Genomic DNA, 25,952 nt, shown 5'->3' on the forward strand with positions numbered 1-25,952 from the left:
ATACGCCTCCTGGTATAACCTTCTGGAAGAAGGTAACATCATTCTAGGCCTTCTTTCTGTAAGCCCTTTGGTAAGTCCAGTGTCTGGCATACTCTAGCAAATAACCCAATCGCAAGAAGGTAGGATGGCATTAACAAAACATGAGGAAACATCAAAATGATAAAAACAAATCCACAGGGACCTTTGGTATTAGAATTGTCAGACCTAGACTTTGCAAGAGCCATGCTTAGCATGTAGAAGGAGACCAAGGACAAGTTAGAGAAAATGGCAGAGAAATGGGAACTGTAAAAGAAGAATTAAGCTGAAAAGATTAACTGGAATTAAACAGGTTTTCCAGAAGATTAGAAGCATTTGAAGATCGAATTAGTGAATTTGGAAGGTAGCTCAGAAGAAAATACTCAGCATGAAGAGGCAGAGAGAGAGAAAAACAGTGTGATAAATGAAAGAAAACCAGGGAGAAAGTCTAATGTATGTAATTGGGTTTTAGGAAAGAACGGCATAGAAGCAGTGTTTGAGAGGAGTGTGGCTTCAGATTTTCAGACCAAAGCAATAAAGTCACAGATGTATGAAACTGAACCATAAAATGAAAACCATTCCTCGGCATGTGGTGGTAACACTTCAGAAAACTAGTGCAGAAGAAATCATAAAAGTAGCAAAAGAAAAAAGAGGGAAAATGTTACTTTCAGAGGAGCCACAGTTAAGACTCGTAGCTCATTTTTCAGAAGCATAACAGGAAAAGGAGACAAGGCAGAGAATCTTAAAGGTGTTGAAAGAAAATAACTGCCGAACTAGAATTCTGTACCCACCAAAAATCAGACCTGTTCAGATGAGGACACACTGAGAAGCTAGGCTACCAGAAGATGCTCACTAAAGGAAATGTGTAAGGATGTTTTTTAGGAAGGAGAAAAGTGATCCTCAGAAAACAAGATACTTCAGAAAGGAATAAAGAGCAGTGAAAATGGTAAATGTATGGGTGAATATAAATGCATATTATCTGTATAGAGTGAAAATCTGTTGACTTAAAAGTATACCTAAGTTTTGAAAAACAGCTGATGGCATATAAACTGGATTGGAATAAGTGAAGTGAAATAGGCTGGGGTCCTTGCGTTGTATTGGAAAAGGGTGAAAGTACAAAGTAACATTAGTGTTTGATAATTTGGTGATGCATGTTTGGGGTAAACAAGCATGTAACAGAGGCTAATAGAAAGGAACAATAAAAATGAGAAAACACGTTCATTTGCATCTGTGTCCCTGCTCAGCCCCGCCCCACCCCACCCCGAAGGAAGACGGAAAAATAGAAAGGAATATAAAAGAGGTCATGCGTGTACGAAGCACTTAGTAAGATGCTAGGTACAAATCACATACTGTAAATGGGCTGTTAGTAAAAATCCAGAATTTGCAAGAGGGGGTGAAAAAACAACTCATCTAGATGCTTTTCGTAAAGAAGGCCTGTGTAATATAAGGCTAACCAAAGATTGAAAATAATCAGATCAAGAAAGATACACTATGAATAACTAAGCAAGAAAAAATTTTTTACCTCTGAATATCAGGCTTAGTGGCAGAAGGTATTATTGGAGATAGAGGGCCACTTCATAATGACAAAAGGCTGTAATAATTTAAAGTTGTATATGTCAAATAACACAGCCTCTAAACATATAAAACCAAAATGGACAGAACTACAAGGAGGAATAGACAAAAAGTAAATCATGGAGGAATTCCTTTTTTTTTTGAACACCCATGGAATGTTTAGAAAAGTTGACCAAATGTTACGCTGCCAAGTCTGAACAAACAATGCAGGACTGACATGCTGCACAGTATGTTTTCTGATTATCATGTAGAAGTTAGAAATCCGTAACAGATAATTAGGAAATCTCATGTTTGAGATAAGAAAAACATTTAAATATTCAGTAGCTACTATTTGACCTGAATGATAATGGAAATACTATATATCAAAACTTTAGGTTGTGGCTAAAGCCAGTTTAGGGGACTACTTGAAAGCTTTAAAAATATATCTATGTTAGGAAAGAAGAAGGTGCAGTAAGCTAAGAATCCATTTCAGAAAGCTGAGAAAACAGCAGATTAAACCCAGAGGAAGTAGAAGGAAGGAGGTCATAAAGCCAAGAGTAGAAATCAATTAAATACAAGGAACCACCCAAGGAAGAGAGTCCTTGTATCAGTTGGCTCTTGTGACATTGTAATAAGCTACCCCAGCAGCTTATGTTAAAGCCACTGTCATTTATTTAGCTCCTCCTTGTTTCTCTTCTGCAGGCTGGGCCTTGAGGTAGGGTTCAGAGCAGTTCTTCTGGTCTGCGTCTGTAGTCACCTGTAGGTCAGCTAGGCAGTTCTGCTTCTACGCGTCGTCTGGCTATGGGCTGGGACACTGGTGGTGACAGGGTCGCTTGTCTTTCATTCTCCTTCTCCTGTAGGTTAGTCTGAGCTTGTTTACGTGGGAGTAATAGTGTTCTAAGAGAGTAAATGCACATTAGACTGAGGTTTAGGTTTTTAGCGTGAATGTCATTCTTTCCTCTATGTTGTACTGGAAAGCAAGTCACAGTGCTAGCCCAGAGTCGAGGGGTGCGAGGAACTGAGTTTACACTGCAGATGGCCTAGATATCTTTAGAGGCTAAAGGGTAATTGTGGCCATTTAATGTATTTCTTTCGTTTTTTGGAGAGCACGAGCAGGGGAGGGGCAGAAAGAGGAGGACAGAGGATCTGAAGGGGGCTGTGCACTGACTGGTCGGGTGACGGCAGAGAGCCTGTTGTGGGGCTCGAATTCCTAAACCGCGAGATCATGACCTGAGCCAGAGTCGGGCGTTCAGCTGACTGAGCCACCAAGGTGCCCCTGTGGCCATTTTTTAAAGCCAGTCTATCCCAGTCAGCGAAAGCAAAGATCTATTTTTTGAAAAGCCTGGAAGATTGGTAAGAAGGAAGACATAGCTAACCGGTCAGGAGTGAAAGGGGAGCCGTCATGATAGATCCTGTAGGTATTGAGAAGAAAATTAGACGTAAGCTTTACGTCAGTAAATTCGAAAGTTTAAACAACATGGGCATATTTCGAGGTAAATACAAGTTACCACAATTGACATATGAAAGGTGGAAAATCTGAATTAAAGAACTGAATCCATAATTTAAAACCTTGCTCAGAGAAAAACACTAGGCCCAGGTTGTTTCACCATTGATTTAATATTTGAGGAATAAATAACATGTCTTCTACAAGGCCATCCAGAGAGTAGAAAAGGAGGGAATAGGAATACATCGCAACACATTTTGAGGCCAGAATAACCTTGATGATACCAAAACCCACGAAGCATATCATGAGAAGGGAATGTTAGAAACCAATTCCATTTATGGATGTAAATTTTAAAAAATCGGAGTGCTAGCAAACTAAACCTAACAACTTATTAGAAGGATAATGCATCAAGATCAACTTGAGTTTATTTTAAGCATGTAAAGGTTGTTTAACATTTGATAATTGATTATAATCCACTGCACTAACAGAATTAAAGGGAAATATAGGGTTGTCTCAATAGATGGTAAAGAAATGTGATAAATTTAAACATCCGCTCATGATGGGAAAAAAGAAAAACAAAACAAAACTTCATGGGGCGCCTGAGTGGCTCAGTGCATTGAACATCTGACTCTTGATTTCGGCTCAGGTCACGATCTCATGGTTTGTGGGATGGAGCCCTGCGTCGGGCTCTGTGCTGAGCGTGGAGCCTGCTTAAGATTCTGTCCGTCTGTCTCACTGTCTTTCTCTCTCACTCTCCTCCTTTGCCCCTCCCCCTGCTCTTTCTCTCTTCTTAAAATAAATAGATATTAAAAAAAAAAAAAAACTTCAGCAAACTAGGGAATAGAGGGATATTTTGTTAATCTGGTGACGTGTATCTACAAAAAGTCTGCAGATTTCTTCAGACTTTATGGTGAACCGTTGAAAACTTTATTTTTGAAATCTGGAACAAGAAAAGGATGATAGACTCTTCTTTGGCTTTGAACTCAAGTTGTATTGGCCAGTGCCATATGGTTGGAGAGGGTATGTAACAGTCACTGTTCGCAGGTGATAGGTTTGTTTGTCTGAAGAATCCAAAAGTACCTACAGAAAAAGGATGAGAATTGACAATGAAGAAAAAAAGCTACTGGATAGAAGATTTAATATAGAAAAATCAAGTATGTGTTCATATTATAAGAAACAAAAATGAAAAAATATATACAGTAGCAAAATTGAACTCCCAAATATCTAGGAATAAGTCTGATAAAAATGAGTAAAGTCACAGTAAAAAAAAGCCTTATATTCTTGAGAGAAATTCAAGAAGACTTGACCGAATGAAGAAATTATAATGTGCTCATGATTTTGACACCTCTGTTATAATATCTCAAAGGTATTGCCAGTATAATTTCAGAAATTGACCAACTGGTTTTAAAATCTGTATGGACAGAGAAAGACAGATACCATATGTTTTCACTGCTATGTGGATCCTGAGAAACTTAACAGAAGACCATGGGGGAGGGGAAGGGGGGAAAAAAAGGGTTAGAGAGAGAGGGAGCCAAAACACAAGAGACTTAAAAACTGAGAACAAACTGAGGGTTGATGAGGGGTGGGAGGGAGGGGAGGGTGGGTGAGGGGTACTGAGGAGGGTACCTGTTGGGATGAGCACTGGGTGTTGTATGGAAACCAATTTGACAATAAATTTCATATTAAAAAATAAATAAAATCTGTATGGAAACACAAAGGGCAATAGCCTAGATACTCTTAGGAGCAAGGTGGACTGTACTGTGTATCAAGATTTATTATAAAGTTACAATACATAATATAGTGTTGGTGTTTTTTTTTTTTAATACGGTATGAATTTTCTTTTCTTTTCTTTTCTTTTCTTTTCTTTTCTTTTCTTTTCTTTTCTTTTCTTTTCTTTTTTTTTTTTTAAGTAGGCTCCACACCAAGCATGGAGTCCAGTGCAGGCCTTGAATTTTGTAACACTGGACTGGAGCTGAGATCAAGAGTCGAATTCTTAATTGACTGGGCCACCTGGGTGCCCCAATACAGTGCGATAGTAAAGCAAGGATAAACAAATAGATTAATAAAAGAGAGAACTCAGAAATAGACCCAGGTATATATAGATATTATTTATGAGAATGATGGCACTATAGACTAATTGGAAAAGGATAGTCTTTTCAATAAAATGTGCTAGAACAATTGGGTGTCCATGTGAGGTAAAGAGAAAAAGCTGTACCATCACAGACATTAATTCCTGGTGACTGTGGGCATAAATGTGAAAGAACAATAAAGCTTCTAAAAGTTAATACAGAAGGATATTTTGATGATCTTAGGATGGGGAAAGACCTCACTAACCATGAAAAGAAGACTGATCAGTTGAGCTACATTAAAATGAATTCAGTCTGGTTAAATTTAGTTATACAACACCATTAAAGAACAAGGAGGCAAGCCACAGGATGGGAAAAGGTATTTGCTATAAATGTAACCACAAAGTAGAAATTGATTAATAAAATGAAAAAACGCAATAGAAAAATAGTCTAGAAACTTCAAGTGTGCATCAAAAAAAAAAAAGTATAGACAATAAAAGCATTGTCCACAGGATTGGACGATAAACATAAAAAAAAAAAAAAAAAAGATAAACTTTCCTAGTAATCAGGAGAATGCTAATTCAGATACTCAGCAAGTGCACCAGAATGGCTAAAATAAAAAACATTGGTAATAGGAAGTGCTAGAGAGGAAATGGATCAAAAAAAATTCTTCTTCTCTTCTTTTGGGAATATGAATGTATGCAGTCCTTTTAGAAAATAGTTTAGGACTATGTAATAAAGGAGTTCTCTTTGGATATTATCTTCTTTACCAAAAGTCTTTTCCCTCAAGGGGTGGTGCTCCCTTGTCCTGGTGCTTTATTTGGTACTATCTGTTTCATGTTAGCCTTCTCAAGTCTTTTTTGAACCTGCTTTGTCTATTCTTAATTGGAGTACGAAGCACTGAACATTGGAGTTAGGAGCTTACATGTTCGTGAACTGGGCTCCCCCACTGCAAGCTTCAGTTGGAAGTGATCGCCTGAAGTGTCAACCTTTAGGAAGGTAGCCACATGCTGTTCTTGGAGACAAAGTTTACAAAAACCTGCAAGTTAGATCCCTGTTTGTTGTTGTTCTGCATATCATCTCCATCTTCTCTTTCTGGTTTTCTGCAGAGCTCTGTGTCTGAGTGTTAATTAAGTTTCTCTGGAGTTCTGTAAGGCAGATTTGCTATGGATCATATCCCCTTCTGTGGACATTCTAAGCTGAGTATTTGATTGAGGGCCTGAGGTTTCCGAAAGTGAGTTTGTAGTGGACTTGGTGAGGCCGTTCGTCGTCCACTATGCGCCAGACCTTGTATCGAACCTTTTGTATGTATCATGTTGTGCACACATCTGCTCCTCGATGCAGCTCTGCTAGGTGGTGTCCTCTCCATTATGTAATTGAGGCTTATTTGATGGGACTTTCAAATTCCTAGTGATTGTTAGTATTGCAGCTTGGGTACCAGTTGGGATGTATGTGCTTTTGGAGTTTTTAAAACAATCACGGTGTAGTTCTTGAGTTTCTTCAAATCGGAGATGCGTTGCGAAAATGGGTGGCGACGGGTTGATGTTGACGAAAGGGGCAGATGAAGTACTATACGCCAAGGAACTAGGAAAGGATAAGGGGTTTTATTTCAATATGAAGGCAAATTTCAGAATTGGGGATCTTGTAGAGCCAGATTAAGTGCTTCCAGGATCAGTCTGTGAGTCTTAACTTGGGGTAGAAAAGGTTTATCAAAATGCCCTGATGGAAGGGGGCTTTCTCCCAGCTGTCTTTGCTTTGTATTTCACTTGTAAGATGTGGCAGTGTTAGTGAGCAGCTTAGTGAGAGAACGTGAAAAGCCACAGGAGTACAGAAGATTGAAGAAGTGCCTTGGCTTCCTGAGCCCTTAGAGCAGTGAATGCTCCATATCACTTGTATGTAATGATCTACTAATAGTAGGATCAAATGCAAGAGAAAAGTAGGAAGCTGTAAACATAAGAATTGGTACTTATTTGGCTAAATAAATAAATACAAACCACTGTGGGTTTTGTGGAATTGATGCTATTCATGTTTGTTTGTTTTTGTTTTTTTTTTTGTCTTCCGTGCAGTTGACATGTGAATGAGGAAATTTTACTTTCCAGTATTCCGAGACCATCTGTGCTTCCCATTGGCCTTTGTACTAGAAGTTTCTGTGTGTTTAGGGGAGTTTCTAGTGAGGGATGGCAATTATTTATACAGTTATCTTTATCACTGTCCTATTTATTAAGGCTCCTGTCAAAACTAGTATAAGTTAAAGTTAGAAATGAAAAAAAAAATAAGGGTACAGACATAAAATTGTGCATACAATATTATATACTCTCAAGACTGAAATCCTAAGGGGTGCCTGGGTGGCTCAGTCAGTTAAGCATCTGACTTTGGCTCAGGTCATGATCTCCCAGCTCGTGGGTTCGAGGCCTGCGTCAGGCTCTGTGCTAACAGCTCAGAGCCTGGAGCCTGCTTCAGATTCTGTCTCCCTCTCTCTCTCTCTGTCCCTCCCCCACTGGCGTGCATTCTTTCTTTCTTTCTCTTTCTTTCTTTCTTTCTTTCTTTCTTTCTTTCTTTCTTTCTTTCTTTCTGTCTCTCTCTCTCTCTCTCTCTCTTTCTCAAAGTAAATAAACATTAAAAAAAACATTTAAAAAAAGACTGAAATAGTACAGGGTGAAACCCAAATTTGGCCATTGCTGTTATGGCAGCCAACCCAAAACTACAACTCTCTCTAAATAGTTGCTTTGGAGAAAGTATTACTTTTCTTGTTAGATAAATGAGAGCAGAATTTTTCCCAAGAATCTCTGTAAAAAATGCAATTACTATTTAACATGATGTACAATTCCCTGAATGCCAACATTACAGAGTTTTGTAGAAGGCATTTGTATTCATGGGTGGCATCTAAGAGTTTGTCAAACTTTTTAATATACTGTACTCTGGTTTAAATGACATGTTGATGGACAGTTTAGTATAGCACCTGTTTACATAGATCATGTTGTTCCTAATTTATAATTTGTGTTAATACATATGAAACTTCCTTGCTGAACAATGAGCTCTTGTAATTATACCCTTAAACTGTGCTAGAAATTCATAAGTACTGTAAGGCTTTATTTCATCTTAGTATTAAAAATATTTAACTTGAGGGACGCCTGGGTGGCTCAGTTAGTGGAGCATCTGACCTGGGCTCAGGTCGTGATCTCACGGTTCATGGGTTCGAGGGCCTTCCCCCAAACACACACACACGTCGGCCTCTGTGCTGACAGCTCAGAGCCTGGAGCCTGCTTCGGATTCTGTGTCTCCTTCTCTCTCTGCTCCTTCCCTGTGTGCGCGTGTATGAGCACTTGCTAGCTCTCTCTCAAAAATAAATAAGCTTAAAAAAAAGGTTTTTTTAAAATATTTAACTTGACAAAGTAAAAATGTATTTTAAAATAATTGTAAGAGGTATAAATTCAAGCAAGTGAATAATATATGGTGACTATTTTGTTTCTTTCCAGTTTAATTTTGTTGGAAGAATCCTTGGACCTAGAGGACTTACTGCTAAACAACTTGAAGCAGAAACAGGATGTAAAATAATGGTCCGAGGCAAAGGCTCAATGAGGGATAAAAAGAAGGTAAGTCCAAGGGGGCAAGTCTTTATGGGATAATATACTTATATTTTTGCATTAAAGTACCCAGATCTTCCGTGCATAAAGCACTGAAAATCATTTCATATCTTAAACCTTTGAACTTTTTAAAGGGGTTGTCACAATTTTTTCTTGTGGATTATCATGAGTTTTCATTTAGCCAACCAAGGTATCACTCAGGCCATCATGTTAACTTACTTTGGTATCTATAGTTGAAAAGCTGCCACATTGGAAATTAGTCACACTGTGATGTTATATATATAAAGACACATCATTAAAAGTTAAAAAAAATCTAAAATGCTTCTTTTGATGAGATTTAAGTGAATGATGAAGTGATCTCCCAGATCGCTAGGAGAGCTACTAAACAGAAAAAGAAAGCTATAAGTAACTATATGATACTCATTTTGGTTTTCACCAACATTTTGTGTTGATTGTAGGTTTATTTGACATTTTACTTTAAAGTATATTATTCCTGTTTTCTGTTTTTTGGGTTTTTTTTTCCTTTTCTCCTTCCACCTCTTGTTCTGCTAATTTAATGAATGAATACCTAACTATCTACTTTAAATACTATTTTTAGGAAGGTTTTCTTTGCCTAGTTTTCTGTTACCCAATGAAACTATTAGTCTGGGTACTTTTGAATGTCTGTTTTAAAAAATGTTTTACTGATTTTTTAAAAAAATAACATATTTTTAAAACATTCCACATATAAGCGAAATCACATGGTATTTGTCTTTGACTTTTTTCACTTAGCAAATATCTTCTAGGTCCATTCATCCGTGAAACTAATGTAAGACTATATGAGAATTATTTTCAGTTTAAAAGGAAGAAAACCCTGATCCGATTGCCAGATACTAAATGTACTGTTGTGGAGGGTATTATTTTTTAAATATATTGCCTTGAAAGGACTCTCAAGTGATAGGCCTGTAGTCAGATTATGTTGGAGCATGTGCATTGAGCCACTTTGTGAAGCTTAAGGAACAAACACCAGATTTACGAGATATTCTGACTTCATTCTGATGTGCTTCTTTTCTGACCTGCCACCTCGTTTCATTTACTCTCCCGCTACCTGAATGCATGGGAATCCTTGACTCTCCTTGGAGACAAATAATTACCTCATAGTTAAGTTGGGGGTGGGTGAAGTCCTCGATAATACTGATTATCTTTAAATTTTATTATATGTAACTGTTCTTGTCAGCTGAGTTTACAGATCCTTTGAGGCAATTGTGTGAATTCTCCTTCAGAATATTTAAATGTTGTATTTAAAATAGTTTTCTGTATTACAATCTTCAGCAACACTTCAGCATATTTTTAGTTAGCCGAGTTGCAATCTTATATTGCCATGCAGTTTGGTTTTCCGTGTTTGCACTTATCGTTGTATTGGCATTGGCCTTATTAAGCGATGCTAATTTAAGACCCATGGAACAATAAAACGAAATCGACAATTGATACAGAAATAAATGTTTACCAAAAGATTAGTGTACCTATCAGTTAAACAAGTTATTCTATAAATATGTGAAAAAATGTGTTTTCCCCTGTCCTGCTTCTGTTAATTCCCTACTAAGGGCCCTCCCCTTCTCCACTCATACACGCAGAGACACCAAGGGTTCGAGCTTGGAAATTGCATAATGAGACATCATGAATTCTATTTTTGATTCAGGTTGAAATTTTAGAACATATTCTGCCATTTTTGGCAGGAGAACAAAATGGTTAAGAGACTGAGCTTTGTGACCAGATTGCTTAGGTTCGAATCTTGGTTCTGTCCGTTAGTAGCTTTGTGACCTTGGACAAATTACTTAATCTCCTCATGGTGTATAAAAATGGGAGTAGTAGTAAGGTGATTGTGAGGGTTAAATTAGTTGTAAAGCACTTAGAACAGCGTTTTGGATCATAGTAAGTGATCGATTAATGTTAATGATTGTTCTTAATAAATGTTATCTTAACACCATTACAGTAGTGCCCCTTATTCATAGCTGGTACATCCTGAGACCCCCTTTGGAGCCTGAAAATGCAGATGGTACTGAACCCTATATATATTCTGCCTTTTCCTGTACATACATACTGATGATAAGTTTAATTTATAAATTAGGCACAGAAGGGTATTAACAATAATAATAGAACAATTATAACAAGATATTATAATAAAAGTCTTGTGAATGTGGTCTCTCTCCCTCTCTCTTATAGTATCTTATTATACTGTGCTCACCGTTTTGCTGTTGTGATATGATAAAATGCCTACGTGATGAGATGAAGTGAGGTGAATGATGTAGAGATTGTGACGTTAGGCTACTATAGATCTTCTGATGATGAGATAAAAGCAGGATCATCTGCTTCCTGACTTCGGTTGCCCCATGGATAGCTGAAGGGGCCGAAAGCAAAGCTGCAGATAAGGGGAGACGGCTGTAGTTGGATAGTGCATTTTTAAGCTGAAACTCTTATGCTGCATCAAGGTGGAAGGAATGCCACATTTTTTTAAGCTTTGGAAATGACAGATACTTCTTTGTAGTTTTGTAACCTTTGAGTATCCCGTATTCTCATGGCTTTTCTGTTCTTTTTCCTCTGGTGGTTGGTGCATCCATATTCTGCATTGTCCACATTCTTAACCACAAGTAGAAGCAGTTTCCATATTTTATTTATTTTTAATCTGTACTGTTGGCTACCAAAATTAAAAAAAAAAAAGCTTATAGATTACACATAATGAATGCAAGGATAACAATAATAAAGGCACCAAAAAATTTTGGCTCCAGGTTATTATTTTAGTTTTATTAAAATGGTACAGATGAACATACTTGAAATTAGTTTGAATGACTATCATATATTTGATACTGGTATGTGAAGCCTGTGGAGAACTTATGCACGGATTTATAATACCAGGAGTATCTTCTATAATTTTAATGTAAATCTACACGTAATTAATTGTTAACCAAATCATTTTGGTTTATACAGTAGTTACTGTATTCCTTTAGCTCTTAAAAATGTTAATAAAAGGAAAGTCAAAATGGAAAGTGCTGTCATTTATTGCTTGGCTATTATTTTGAGAAAATCTGACAAACAGATGGAGACAAAAAGTAGTATTGATGTTACTACTCCTTTGTACTAGGCTGATTGAGGTGTATTTCAGGTGTTTCAAAGGGAAAGCCATTTGGCTTCAACCAATTTATATAAAAGCCGAGAAAGCTGGAAAATCTTAATTTACTGGTTGCCTAAAATATGATGGAAATGCTGTTTGCTGATCTATATCCTTCACTAGACTGGTAAACTCAGTGAAGGCAAAACATGTCTGTTTTATGGAATACGTCCCTGGTGTTTGATGAGCACCTTGGTACAGAGTAGGACCTGGAAAAAAAAAAATCTGAGAAAGGAATGAATGTTTAGTTTAGGTAATAAATGAAAGGCATAGATGTCCCCCACCCCCACCCCCACCCCCGACCCCACCACGTCCCCGTAAAAGAATTTGTAAATAGAGAAAATTGTAAACCCTATGTGCTTTTAAGTTTTGGGGCAAGATCAGCAGTACCGTATCATGTAAGCTGCCGGTTTTAAGCAAGGGAGTGAATATGCCACTTTAATTTTTATTCTCTTGGATTGGTGTTATTGACGGGAATTCAAGTTATTGACAGGAATAACAGCATTGAGTTTTGCGTGTAAATACCCAGTGGAATGGTCCTGGGTAAACCCCATGGGACCTAGGAGCAGGAACTGTGGTGAGACTTCATGAGAGACGGTGACCAGAGCTTGGAAAGCTTGTCTGTTTCAGCCAGCATAGGGCAGTGCTTCTCTGTAGCAAGCCAGCTATACCTCTGTCTCTGAGTAAATGTATGGTGTCAGCAAGTGGAAACCACTAGTTTTATGGAAGTTCTTGGGATTTATACAATATCAAGCATTATTCTCGGTATTGTACATGCATTTGTTTTAATTAATCTGAGGTTTCCTCCCCATAACTTCTACTTGTAAGTTGATTATTTTTTCTATCATTTTAATTTGTTTTACATTGTTACGTTAGTTTCGGGTATATAGCATAGTGGTTCAGCAATACTGTAACATCACCAGGTGCTCATTACAGCAAATGCACTCCATAACCCTGAATCCCCTGTTTAACCCAGTCCCCCACACCTCTCAGCTCTCTGGTAACGATCAATGTGTTTTCTATAGTTAAGAGTCAGGTTCTTGGTTGCTCTCTCTCTTTTTCTCTTTGCTTGTTTGTTTCTTAAATTCCACGTGGGTATGAGTGAAATTCTATGGTATTTTTCTTTCTCTGATTTATTTTGCTTCCCATTATTGTCTTTAGCTCCATCCATGTCATTGCTAATGGCAAATTTTCATTCTTTTTTATGTCTGAATGATATTCCGTTATGCGTACATATATACACACACGTTATATAAAGTATATATTATGTGTGTGTGTTGACACCATATCTTATTTTATCCATTCACCAATCAGTGGACACTTGGGTTGCTTCCGTAATTTGGCTGTTGTAAATGATGCTACTGTAAACATAGGGGTGAATGTATCTCTCTGAAATAGTGTTTTTGTATTCTTTGGGTTAGTACTCAGTAGTGAGATTGCTGGACCATAGGGTGGTTCTATTTTTAAGTTTTTGAGGGACCCCTATACTGTTTCCACAACAGCTGCAGCAGTTTGCATTCCCAGCATCAGTGCAAGATGGTTCTTTTTTGTCACATCCTTGCCAACACCCATTGTTTCCTGTGTTGTTGATTTTAGCCATTCTCACAGGTGTGAGGTGATCTGAGTTTTATTGTTCCTATTTTGTAGATGAGGAAATTGAGGCTCAGGGAGGTTGAATAATTTACCAAAGGTCACATGCCAAAAAGTGGCAGTCCAGACTCAACCCACAGCCCGTATTCTATTCTGTGGTGTACTTCTTCCTAGTTAGGAGCCATTTCTGAGGGCAATAGCAGCTTCAGAAATAGTAGAATTCAAATATGGAGTACTTCTACGTGTCGACTGTGAAGTTAATATGAATATATTTTGTGAAACTTCTAATCTTTTTGGTTTTTTCCTCAGGGATAATCTATTTTGAAATTTTGTTTTTATGTATCATTCCCCTGATTTTCGGAAACTCTTTAGGAAGGATTTAATCCCATTTTCTGGTAGAAAACTATGTAGTTGAGCATATTAGAAGTTTTAAAGACGCAATTTTTGGAAAAGAAAGTGACTTTTGGTAGTTTTCCCATTGATGTTGCAGAGGAGCCATGTGGAGAGCCCTGGGAAAAAATGTTTTTATGTTATAGGGAATGGGTTCACCTTCAAAAAACAGAGGTGGCAGTCAGCTGGTTTCCAGTGTAGCAGATGAAAACATGTGAGTCATTAAAAAAGAAGAGCGTTTTGTGCATAATGAGGTACTTGATATATTATTGTGGAGTGATCGTTATTAAAGTGGTAAATGAAGTTCACCTTTGGGAGTCTTTGTGAGTGGTCATTGTAGGTGACACTCTGGGAATTTGTCTCGTCAACATCCATTAGCTGTTCGCTGGGAGCTTCCCTGTCATAAACAGGTGGGCACTGAGTAGCCATGCTTGTGTTTCTGTCCCACTCCCACCCCTTAGCCAGAAATGTTGATGAGTGAAATGTCTACGGTTGATCAAAGCCAGGTTAGTTGAATATTGTCTACTCTGGGAATTTCCATTGAGATCCTCGTTAGAGCTCTTTGCTTGAAATGAAAGGATGTGCCCTTAAGGGATCAGATGGCCGTTCTCGGGCTGCTAGTAACTGTGACCAGATGGCATCAACCGCTTTTGCAGTCTGTGCGGTGTCTTCCTCAGATCCTGCAGAACTCCAGAACATAGCTTAACTCTTCTCACAGGGTTAGAGGCCTGAAGAGGCGAGGTAACCTCTGCAGTCCCCGCTTTGTAACCGATGACGGCGGTAATTATGAACGCGTATCGCACCGGACATTCACATTGAACTACGCAAATCATTCTCCTCAGAGTATAGGTTTTGAATTTAAAATCTGATCAATCTGCAGTAAATTTTCACTTTTTTAATTTTGTTTCTAACTTTTGTTTACCAAATATATTTGACCATTGTCTTGTTTTTAAGAGATGTTCCTATAACTGCTTGAGGCTCTGCAGTGTTTTATGGAACATGATTTATGGAATGTTGTTAGAGAGGCGTATTGTATAGTTGTAAGCATAAGTAGAATTTCATAACATTTTTACATTCTTTTCATACACATTGTAAATTTTTCTGTTATCTCTACTTTATTTCTTATGGTTAACGTATATTTTAATTTTAATTACTTAGTTAATATATGATATTTTTGGAAAGGTTTAAAGGTACAGATAGTCTTGAAAAAAAAATTAAAGGCACCTGGTTCTGTCCGTCTGGAGACCACCGTGTGGACAGTGTGGGCACATCTTGTAGATCGTTCTTCATGCAGTTACATACACGTTCACATGTGTTCTAGAACATGAATCATATTAGACGTGATGCTTCATAATTAGCATTTTCTTCAGCACCTCCACCCTGTCCTGTCATTTCACTAAGTAGTTGAGCTTTATAATGTCTAAGACTTTGTGCTGGGCAATAGGAAGGCACGTTTATAAAGGACGTTTCAAGGCAGTATGGATAACGGTATGCAAAGATGCATTTTCTTGATGGGGGGGGGTGCTTTGACTTTTATTCTTAGGAAAGATGTCACTACTATCCCAACACTTGCAAAGAGATCAAATTAATACAGTTTTTTGGTTCCCATACTAACGTGGCTGTGATGGACAGTGACATAACATCAAGTACAAGCATGGTTCCTGACAACTTGTATTAATGATCTTGTTGAATACTTGGCTTTCTGACAACCTTTAGCATAGGTATAGTTGTTGTTTTTTTAACTTTTCATCATGGCTACTTTTAAGTAGTAATTACCCATCACCCAGTGCCAGCATTGCCCACCTCCTTCTAGTGCCCTCACTCCTCCATGGCTCTTCTTCCCCCTTCTGCATGCCATATAATTTCGGGAGCATAGTCCAGATGTAATTTCATCTCTAAATATTTTATTATGTTTTCCTAAAATAGCAGGGCTCTTAATGTTGTGGTGTTTATGCTTTTCTTTATCACTAGAAATTTTCTTTATGTTTTCAAATATTTATCAGTGTTCATAGTACCCCCTTGTGTCATAAATGTCTTTTTAAGAAAATTGGGTGGCATCCAAGTGAGGGGCGTATACATTGTAGTTAATTGATAGATTGCTTAAGACATTCTGTCCCTCAGCCCCATTTTGCCGCCTTGAAGTTTGTCGAGGGACTGACTTATTCTAAATGATTCCTATGGATTTTGCTGATTGCGTGGTGGTGTTTAGCACTGATCTCTGTCCTCTGTATTTTTTGGTAAGTTGGTAGCAAGAAAGGTTTAATCAGATTCAGATCTCTTGCTTTCCCTCCCTCATTTCCTTTCTTCTTTTTGAAAAGAGTATTTCACAAGTAGTGTGGTGATGGTGGGTTTTTTAGTCCCTTTACTTCAGTAGGAGTTGCAAAATAGTTGTATCTTATTTCATTAGTATTAGCTAGATTCACTTTTACAGGAAAGGCTAGATAAATGCTCTTACTAGTTTTAAAATAGTTGGTTCCTAGGAATCCTTCAAAGGTACAGAATGAGGGTTTTTTGTTTGTTTCCTTTTTGAATATCATTATGAATGCATAAGCTGTTTTGATGTGTTTCAGTTCGTTGCAGTTAGTGTTTTTTAATGAGCATGTTGTTTGGCCATTGGGGCCGCCTCAAGTTCACTTCTAAGCCCTTCTGACACTACCCCGTGGTTGGGGCAAGTAACTTTGCTTTCTCGTGTGATAATGATAGTCCAGTGTCATCTTGGAAAATTCCTCCCCAGAGTTGGAACCAGCCATTTCTTTAATTACTTCTAGTGAAAAATGGTAGGTAGAGACGGCGTTCTGGACTTAAGTGATACTCTATTTGTGGACCTTTTCAGAACAGAGCTAGGAGGTACATACATACATACACACATATTCGAGAGTATAGATGTATACAAGGTCATTCTCATTTAAAATGAAGGCTACACTGTTTTAATTAATTCATGTTATATGTTTATTTTCTTTCTGAAAATCCTGGTTCCTAAAGACACATTCATTTGCTTTATTCTAAAGTATATGCAAGTCTCAATAACTATACAGTCAAGACTATCAATAATATAGTCAGTGAAAACAGTTTTTCCCCATGCCATATTATTTTTAGGGTATAATCCACTGGAGATTAAAATTACTGTCACTTAAAAACTAAGTTTTCCATTGTATAATATTTATGTCATTATAGGGGTCCACATTTAAACTCATTTGGACTTGGCTTTCTTGTTTTAATAATTGCATAAGTTATTTTTCTGTTACTTGTAAAATATTGACTTGGCTCCAAAGTCAAATCTACAAGTAGAGACTTTTCAGAGAAATCTGGCTGTTATCCCTATTGCCTTTATGTATTCTTGCTCCTTGCTATTCAGATAAATTTTTTATATTAGTTTTCAGTTTATCTTTACATTTCTTTTTAAACGTGAACAGTTATATAGTATGACAAATGTGTATGCCCATATGTGTAATGTCTCACTCTCTTCAGAGGTAGTTATATATACTGCACTCTAATACACCTTTATGTTTTTATTTAATACTGTATTATTGAGATCACTTGGTGGGAGTATATAGAAAGAGTCCTTTTAAAAACTTTATCATATTCCATTGTTCGGATATACCATAAATTATTCTAACATTCCCCTATTAATGGACATTTAGGTTGCTTCTAGGCTTTTGCTGTTACACTTGGGGAGAGTGCTGCATTGAATAGTTTTTATATACATCTTTACATGTCCTTGCTAGTTTATCTTCAGGATAGAGTTCTAGAAGTGTAATATGTAATTTTGTTAGCTAGTGCTGAATTCCTCTGTCTCTAGGGGTGGTTCTCATTTTGCATTACCATCAACGGTATTTGAGAGTACCAGTTTCCCAGCAGATTCACCAACAGAGTGTTAAACTTTTATATTTCATGCAGGAGATTGAACATCTGTTAAAGGGAGTTTTAAAGAAGGTATTCTAGGGGCGCCTGGGTGGCTCGGCCGGTTGAGCATCCTACTCTTGATTTCAGCTCAGGGTCATGGGATCGGGCTCCATGCTGAGTGTGGAGCCTACTTGATATTCTTTCTCTCTTTCTCTTTCTCCTCCTCATCTCTTTCTCTGACACTCCCTCTGCCTGTCTCCCCCACTCACGCTCTCTCTCTCTCTCTCAAATAAAAAATAAACTGTTTCCCTAAGTGTGTGTGTGTGTGTGTGTGTGTGTGTGTGTGTATAAAAGGTCATTGCTGTTACGAGTTTCCAAATTAGTCATTTCTTTGCAATATATTTTTTATATTCCCTTCCAACCCATTTATAAATAGTTATTAAGCATAGTTGAAAAAGAATAACTGGTGTTTAGGTACATTATAATTTTAACAAACTTGTTTGTGCCTAAGAAATTAATCACTATTTAAAATGTTTTCAAGAGAAGTGCTGTGATTTTCTATTAGTTTACATAGCCTTTTCTAGCTGTGCTTCCTCGTCTGAACCACAGAACATAGAAGTTCTTCGGTTTCACCTAGAGTGATTCATAATGAGTACCATAGATGTGTAGGAGAGAAGTCAGTTACATGTAATTTATGTCTTGGACCAGGCATTACAGACTTGATTCTCTTGTGGAATCCTTAGTTGGGAAAGTCTGTTCCCTTAGAGGAGTGGGTTTTTCTACTTTATATCCATCCCTGCCTTACTCCCCTTTCCCCAGCCCCCCTTCTTACTGGTACCTTTGACTTGATGTATTAGAAAGTAGGAACTTATACAGATTCTCTCTTAATCTTCTAAATCTTACAAATTGCATTCTTATAAAGTTTCATGAATCTGGTTTGAATAATAGCATTTAGCTATGAAAACAGATCAGTTGCTTTAGAAGAATGATTATGAAAATTAGAGTATTATGTTATCTGGTTTAGAAGGAACTTTATTAAAGCTATGAAGTTCAACCACCCTTGTGGTAATTAATTTTGTGATACTTTATTCCTGTATTGCAAATGGTTGTTACTCAATTTTTTTTAACTTTTTTTTTTTTTTTTTTTTTTTTTTAGTTTTTAGTTTTTATTTATTTTGGGTGAGAGAGAGAGAGCGAGAGCGCGCATGAGTGGGGTAGGGGCAGAGAAGGAGAGAGAGAGAGCAGAGCACAGAGAGCCCGTCGTGGGGCTGGATCGTAGAAACTGTGAGATTGTGACCTGAGCCGAAATCAAGAGTTGGACGCTTAACTGACTGAGCTACCCAGGTGACCTGTAACTCAATTTTTGTTACCTCCTTTCATCGTTAATTTAATACCTTCTCAAGCAGCAGATATTTTTCAGTGCTTATGATTTTTGTCCTCAAGGAGCTTTCATCTGTGTGAGACTGATACATTGACGGTGAATTAATACACAGTGTGGTAAATGCTCCAGTCAGTAGATGTTACACATTGTGCTGTGGGGGGTCAAGGGAAGTATACAGTGTGTTCTTTTGCAGGTTGAAGGTTTTAGGAAAAGCTAGAGAGGATTGGACTGTAGCAGGAACTTACAAGGCAGTTGAGAGGAAAATTCAGTTGCCTTGAATTTACAAGGCAGCGAGATCAGCCTGGGTATGTTGTCACGTTATACTTGGCCCAATGCAGTGGAAGTTAGGAGGTGTGGCGGGAGAGGCAGTGTAGATATTGGAGATAAGGCTGAGAGCTGAGGATAGAGGGACTTGAATACTAATTTTTTTTAAGTTTTGAAAGCGGCACATTGGCGCTCATGTTTTTAAGGTAAGAAGTTAATTATATGTTTCTTGTTCTAAAAGAGATAACTGGACAGTAGTACAAGGGCTAGGTGGAAGGGAGAAGAGTTGTAAGGTCAAAACAAAAGGACCAAGTCTGTTAGAAAGTGCCTCCTTGTGTTGAGATAAAATTGGCCTCTTTGAAACGTAGATCCTCTGATCTTAATTAAACAAGTGTGATCTCTAAACCACAGAGCCTTTGCCGTAATTAGATGGTAATACTTCTGTCTTAAACGTGTCCTACTGTAGCTATAACCTTTTAACTTTAGCCTTTTTTTTTTTTTTTTTCTTTTAATGTTACGGTATTTGGCCTTGAATTCAACCTCAAAGTGATTGATAGGTTTCTTTTTAAAGAGTAAAGAAGGCTTGCTTTCTGGAAGAGTTAAACTACTGTTTTTCAAATAATCTGCCATAAAAGACCATTACAAAAAAATTCAAATCCATCGTAGACCAATCCTTTTGTAAACCATAATGAAATTATCAGATAAATAGTTTGAAAAAGGCAAATTCGGTCCTGTTTAAAACTTTTTATATCAACAGATAAGAAGTATCCAGTTGGAATGCTGTAAACGTTTGTAAACACACTTGGTTTCTGTACGTGCTGGCTATACTTCCTGCAGGCCCGGTTTAAATACCTAAGCTTGTGACATAATCTGCTGGTTTTTCAGAACTGTAAACCAGCTCCATGGTGTTTTCTCCCTCTCTGCTTTGTTCTTCTCATTCTCTTGGTTTTGCTATGTCTGCTTTTAAAATAAAATTCATCTTAGAATATTGACTTTCCACTTTTCTGGTTACATGTTTATTATGGACTCAAGTGGCTTAGAGTTACTTTAAGATAGAAAAGTATAAAACAGTGCAGTAAAAATCATATGCTTCTTTTGGATTGGATAGTATCTCAAGACATTTACAGAATAGAGATGCTGCTTTGCCACATTAATTGTTTAAGAAAGATTGGGAGGATTTAGAATTTGTTTATTTAAGGTGCAGTTTTATTAAAATTGGTGAGACACTCTTTGAGGAGTAAAAAGATGGATCCAGTGAGAATAAACCTTTGTTTTCTTTAGTAAAGTAACGCATTATGTAACCTGTAAAACTTAAGCTAATTACTCGCCATAGGTCTAATACCAAGATGAGTTAATTGTCCATGTCTAATGAAATGAGATATGAGTTTCGGTGAGAAGGGAGAGTCCGTTTTATCACTAGATGCCGTTAATGAGCCTTTTAAAATTAAGTCTTGATTGGATTGCAGTCAATTTAGTTAAGGAATATTTGAGCACCTTGTAGTTGTGTTGTATGGAACAGATTTTCTTTTCAGAGGATTCAGTCCCTGTTGACAGAATTAGTAGTGGAATGTTGCTTATGTGTATGTCATTTATGCTGCATCAGTTGATACTCTTTTTCAGAAATCCTTTAACAGGAAACTTCGATTGGAAAATTTTTTCTGTCGTATTAACAGCAAATTATTGGGCAGTTTCATAAGCCTAGTGAGCCATCCTGTTCTGTCCTACTAGTTTTATTTTTCCATTTACTCCAGTTATGAGAGAGAATGATTTAAAGAAATTGTTACTCTTTTGATTTTAAAACATGTTAACCTTTTATATATAATTGTTAACTCTTTTGCTTTGAAAGACAGGTATAATTGTTAACTTTATTTATTTACTTATTGTCACAGATTATCATACCAGGATGATATCACAGCCTGTGGGTCCAAAGAATTGAAACTGTGAATCTCAGATTATAGAAATAATTTTTTATTTTGTGAATTATTTGTTACTTAGAAGAGGGTAAATAGAAATTGTAGCAGTTAGACATGTTCTATAAAGGTCTATAAGGTTGGGGGGTTTTTTAGTTTATTTTTTTTTTTTTTTTGAGAGAGAGAATGTGAGCAGGGAAGGGGTAGAGAGAGAGGGAGAGAGAGAGAATCCCAGGCTCCACCCTGTTAGTGTGGAGTCCGATGTGGGGCTCGAACTCACAAACTGTAATATCATGACCTGAGCCGAAACCGAGAGTTGAGTATGTAACTGAGCCACAGAGGCGCCCTGAGGCCTATGGGTTTTTTAACTTAAGTTTTTGCTGAGTTCAGATACCTATAAAGTACTCTACATTTAGAAGACTAATCATTTCATGATGAAAATGTTTTCAGAAATCTGATGTGAAGTAAGTTTTGTGTAATTTCATCTTTGTAACTAGTAAGATTAATTTCGGACTGATTAACTTGTGTTCATTTAAATTATGAAATTATGTCTTGGGCATTTTTGATTGCTTTTTTAAAAAGATATTTGTTTATTTTTGAGAGACAGAGACTGAATGTGAGCGGGTGAGGGCCAGAGAGAGGGAGGCACATAATCCAAAGCAGGCTCCAGGCTCTGAGCTGTCAGCACCAAGCCCGAAGCAGGGCTCAAACCCACGAGTGATGAGATCATGACGTGTGTTTTCACTCATATGTGGAACTTGAGAAACTTAACAGAAGACCATGGGGGAAGGGAATGGGAAAAAAATAGTTTCAAACGAGAGAGGGAGGCAAACCCATAAGAGACTCTTAAATAAGAGAACAAACTTGGGTTGATGGTGGGTGAGAGAGAGGGGGAAATGGGTGATGGACATTGAGGGGGGGACACTTGTCGGGATGAGCACTGGGTGTTGTTATGTAAGTGATGAATCATGGGAATGTACCCCAAAACCAAGAGCACACTGTACACACTGTATGTTAGCTAACTTGACAATAAAACATATTAAAAATAAATAAATACATAATGAAAAAAATTAGTTAAAATATGCATTTAAAATTTTTGGTAAATGGCAGTTTGCAACAGTGTTTTCACTGACAAATTGTTCATTTCCTTTGGCCATTTCTCTTCTCTTGTTTTTATTCATTTTGTTGTTTTTAAACAAAAAAGATGCCTGCTATAAGAAATTAAGCAAAATGGAATTCTGAGCAAGGAAAATACAAAAATTTAAAATATTATGAAATTATAGAATGATAGACAATTGAGTAATTGGAAGTATCCTTGTACTTGAAGATGTGTGATATGATCAAGCTGTTGCATTAAAGTGTTTTAAGACCTTTAAAATTTAAGAGGTCACAACTTTAAAAGAAGTCACAAGAAGTAAAAGCAAAAATACTTAAGCATATTTATTGCAAAAAATTTTTTTTCTTAATTATGAAAGCCTTTCATATTATAAAAAATGTTAGATAATTTAGTTGTGTTTTTAGTCATAATCTTTCCCTTTTGGAGGCAAGTGTTACATTTATATGTTGATGCATATTTTGAGACCATATGTTTTGGTAAACTAATATATTTTACTTAAGAGTATTCTATCTGTCTGTGACTGTAAAATCTCACATACATGTTAAAAACGAATTGTTTTTACTATGAAAATGTTGTGAAGGACATCTGCACGTAGGATAAATTTGTAGAAGTATAATTGGTTGGTTGAAAATGTTTTTTACCAAAATTGTCTTCTACTATTTGAAATTTTAAGCACTCTCAACAGGAAGTGAAAATGCTTGTGTAATGTATCTTCTCCAAAATTGGGGGACAGAAATACACTCTATTAATTTGCACATTTTTGGTTAGTGACGTTAAATCTGTTAATATATATCTGTTTGCACTTTGATGTTCATTTTTGTATTGCCTGTCATTGCTACTACCCCGAACCACTAGTTTGTATTTTCTTTTATTTTTTATTTAAAAAAAATTTTTTTTTAACGTTTATTTATTTTTGAGACAGAGAGAGACAGAGCATGAACGGGGGAGGGGCAGAGAGAGAGGGAGACACAGAACTGGAAGCAGGCTCCAGGCTCCGAGCCATCAGCACAGAGCCTGACACGGGGCTCGAACCCATGACAATGAGATCGTGACCTGAGCTGAAGTTGGATGCTTAACCGACTGAGCCACCCAGGTGCCCCTGTGTTTTCTTTTAATTATCATTTTGAAAAAAATCCAAATTTTATACCTAGCAAAAACTTGTAAGAGCAGTACAGAATTTGGAAGAGCAGTGAATCCTGTATACCTTTCACCTAGATTTGCCAGATTTGTTACCATTTTGTACATCTTTGTGGGCTCCTGGGTATTCTCTCCCTCTGTGTCTGTATGTATTCACTTACATACATACACATGGTTAATGCCTGTTATTTTCGGATTGTGTATTTGTGAGTTCGCCTACTTGCCAACATTTACTAGCAATTCCAAAATTAATACTTGTGGCATATTCACGGTTTTTCGTGGACTTAATGCAGAGCACAAAAACAAATTTGTAAGTCATCCAGTGCTCTTGTTTCCAGCCGAAGTTGAGTAAAACAACGCTAGTCTTCTTGTTTTCTCATTAATGCTTTCCTTGAGTGTTCTTTTCACTGTCTACTTAGTGCTATGGTTTTTGCTTAGTTGTGTTTTGGTGGTGATTTTGATGTTAAAAATGACTCCAAAGCAAATTGCTGTCTATGTTTCTAAGCACACATGGTGTTTGTCTTCCTTCAGGAGTGAGTTACAGTGTTGTTGGCCGTGAGATCAGTGTTAATGAATTAACAGTATATATTTAAAATGTGTCTTTAAACGTAAACATGCATAAAACAGGATTACATTGCCATTGACTAGTGAAACTGTCGTGACCAGAGGCTCACAGTAGCATAACCCTGTGTTTCCCTTAGGAGCAATGGTTCAGTATTCTCTAATTCAGTGTTCACGGTGACTTTATAGATGAATAATGAGAACTGACCTTACGTGTATGCACACACGTGTGTAGGTATAAACTAATTATTACCTTTTCATTTGCTGAATCATTTGAGAGTTAAGTTGCAGTTGCTGTGACCCCTCATCCCTATCTTAGAATGCAGTTCTTAGAACAAGGACATCCATTTACATCATTAAGGTCTCTTTCTTCAAATCTAGCAAATTTAATACTGCTTCAATATTATGTTCTTTGACAGACATTCTAAACTCAAATTTCTCCAATTTTCCGTTCATTTAAATTCTTCCTGTCCCAGAAACCACTTCAGATCACACATGACATTTGTCTCTCTAGACCTCTAATTTGAAACAGCTGCTCAACCTTTCATTGTCTTTCATGATTTGGATTTGTTTCATTGTTTTCCCATGATCAATTTCAGGTCGTTTATCTTTGGCAGGAATGTTTTTAAAAAGTGATGTGTCCTTAGCACGCAGCGTTAGTTACACAGTGTTAGTTTGCCCCGTTTTGATGATATTAACATTGATCGTGTAGTTAAAATGATGTCAATCGTATTTTTTCAGTGTAGAGGTACTTTTTCCCCTTTCAAATTAATAACTAATTTCCGGGTAACACTTTGAAACTTTGTAAATATCTTCTTGTCAACAAGGTTTTGCCCCGTCCTCTTATTAGCATTTGATTAATGACTCTCGTCCACGTGCGTTATTACTATAATACAGTGTGTGCAAAATTGTTGTTTTTCTAACTTTGTCTTTTGCTTCATATTTAGTAGTTGACATTCACCTGTATCGAAGATACTCATTTCTGATAGATTAAGATCTCATTCTCTGTTACAAATATGCTATGTATGTAATACCGGAGGATATAGGATATATACCCCTCCTACTCCTCTCGTTGGCTTTAGAATTTACGTCTCTCAGTTGGAATCTCCCCTGCATTCCAGCTTGCTTGCTTAACACCTTGAGTCCTTTGGTGGAGGGGAGAGCGAGTGGTGACTGGAATGGCTGACATACTGCTGGTGGAGGAAGTGGCAGTGGAAGTGATGTTAAGGCTGCAGAGCACGAAGCTCTTGCCTGATTGAGGTGCTCTGTCTACCCTCCCTCCATGCGAATTCATCCTTTTAATCCTCAAACGGTCCCTTGAAGTAGCTACTCTTTTCATTCTAATTTTATCCTTGAGGTCACGGAGGGTGAGGATGTTAAGAACCTTCCCTTAACCCCAGCTAGTGAGTTGCTTAGTCAGGATTTGAACCCAGGCTGGTTTGAGTGCATGGGTTGGATTACTACACTGTACTCGTTCTCTGTAGCCTTCTGATGCCCTTGGATCTTCTGTTCCTGTCTGTCGCCCTCAAGCAACCATAGTGAATTTTTAAAATAATCCTGCAGTGTATGTTCGTGTACTTAATTGAGAGATCTTAACAGGCCCACCAGATCTTGTCCCCCTCGCTGTCTTCCAGGCTTCTCCTCTGTTGGCTGCCTCTGTGACCGAGTGCCTGTCTTTTCATTCTGTGAACATGCTGATGCTGTCTGTCATTGCAGAGTTCGGTTTTGCACACTCTCTGGAATACTCTCCCCCCAACGCTATGCAACCTGATCCCCATTTCATTTCACATTTGTGTCCGATTTCACTTTTTCTTAGAGACCTCCTATAACCACTCTGCTCAGATACAGCAAACTTTGATGCCCCTCCACTGTCCTTTTTATCCTTTTGCCTCCTGCATTTTTCTTCATATCCATCATTGCTTTTGAGATACTTTATGTGTTCATTATGTCTGTC

General features: G+C 37.3%; 1 protein-coding gene across 6 annotated transcripts in view; it reads left to right on the plus strand.

The window, feature by feature from the left end:
• Positions 1 to 25,952, plus strand: part of QKI (QKI, KH domain containing RNA binding) — a 121,526-nt gene that overhangs the window by 15,967 nt on the left and 79,607 nt on the right. For all 6 annotated transcript variants that reach the window (XM_049654566.1, XM_049654567.1, XM_049654568.1 and 3 more), the window contains exon 2: positions 8,553 to 8,669. In XM_049654566.1, coding sequence (XP_049510523.1) covers positions 8,553 to 8,669 — 117 coding nt within the window. The remainder of the gene's footprint in view (positions 1 to 8,552; positions 8,670 to 25,952) is intronic.

Source organism: Panthera uncia (assembly GCF_023721935.1).
Source record: "Panthera uncia isolate 11264 chromosome B2 unlocalized genomic scaffold, Puncia_PCG_1.0 HiC_scaffold_24, whole genome shotgun sequence".
Classification (NCBI taxonomy): domain Eukaryota; kingdom Metazoa; phylum Chordata; class Mammalia; order Carnivora; family Felidae; genus Panthera; species Panthera uncia.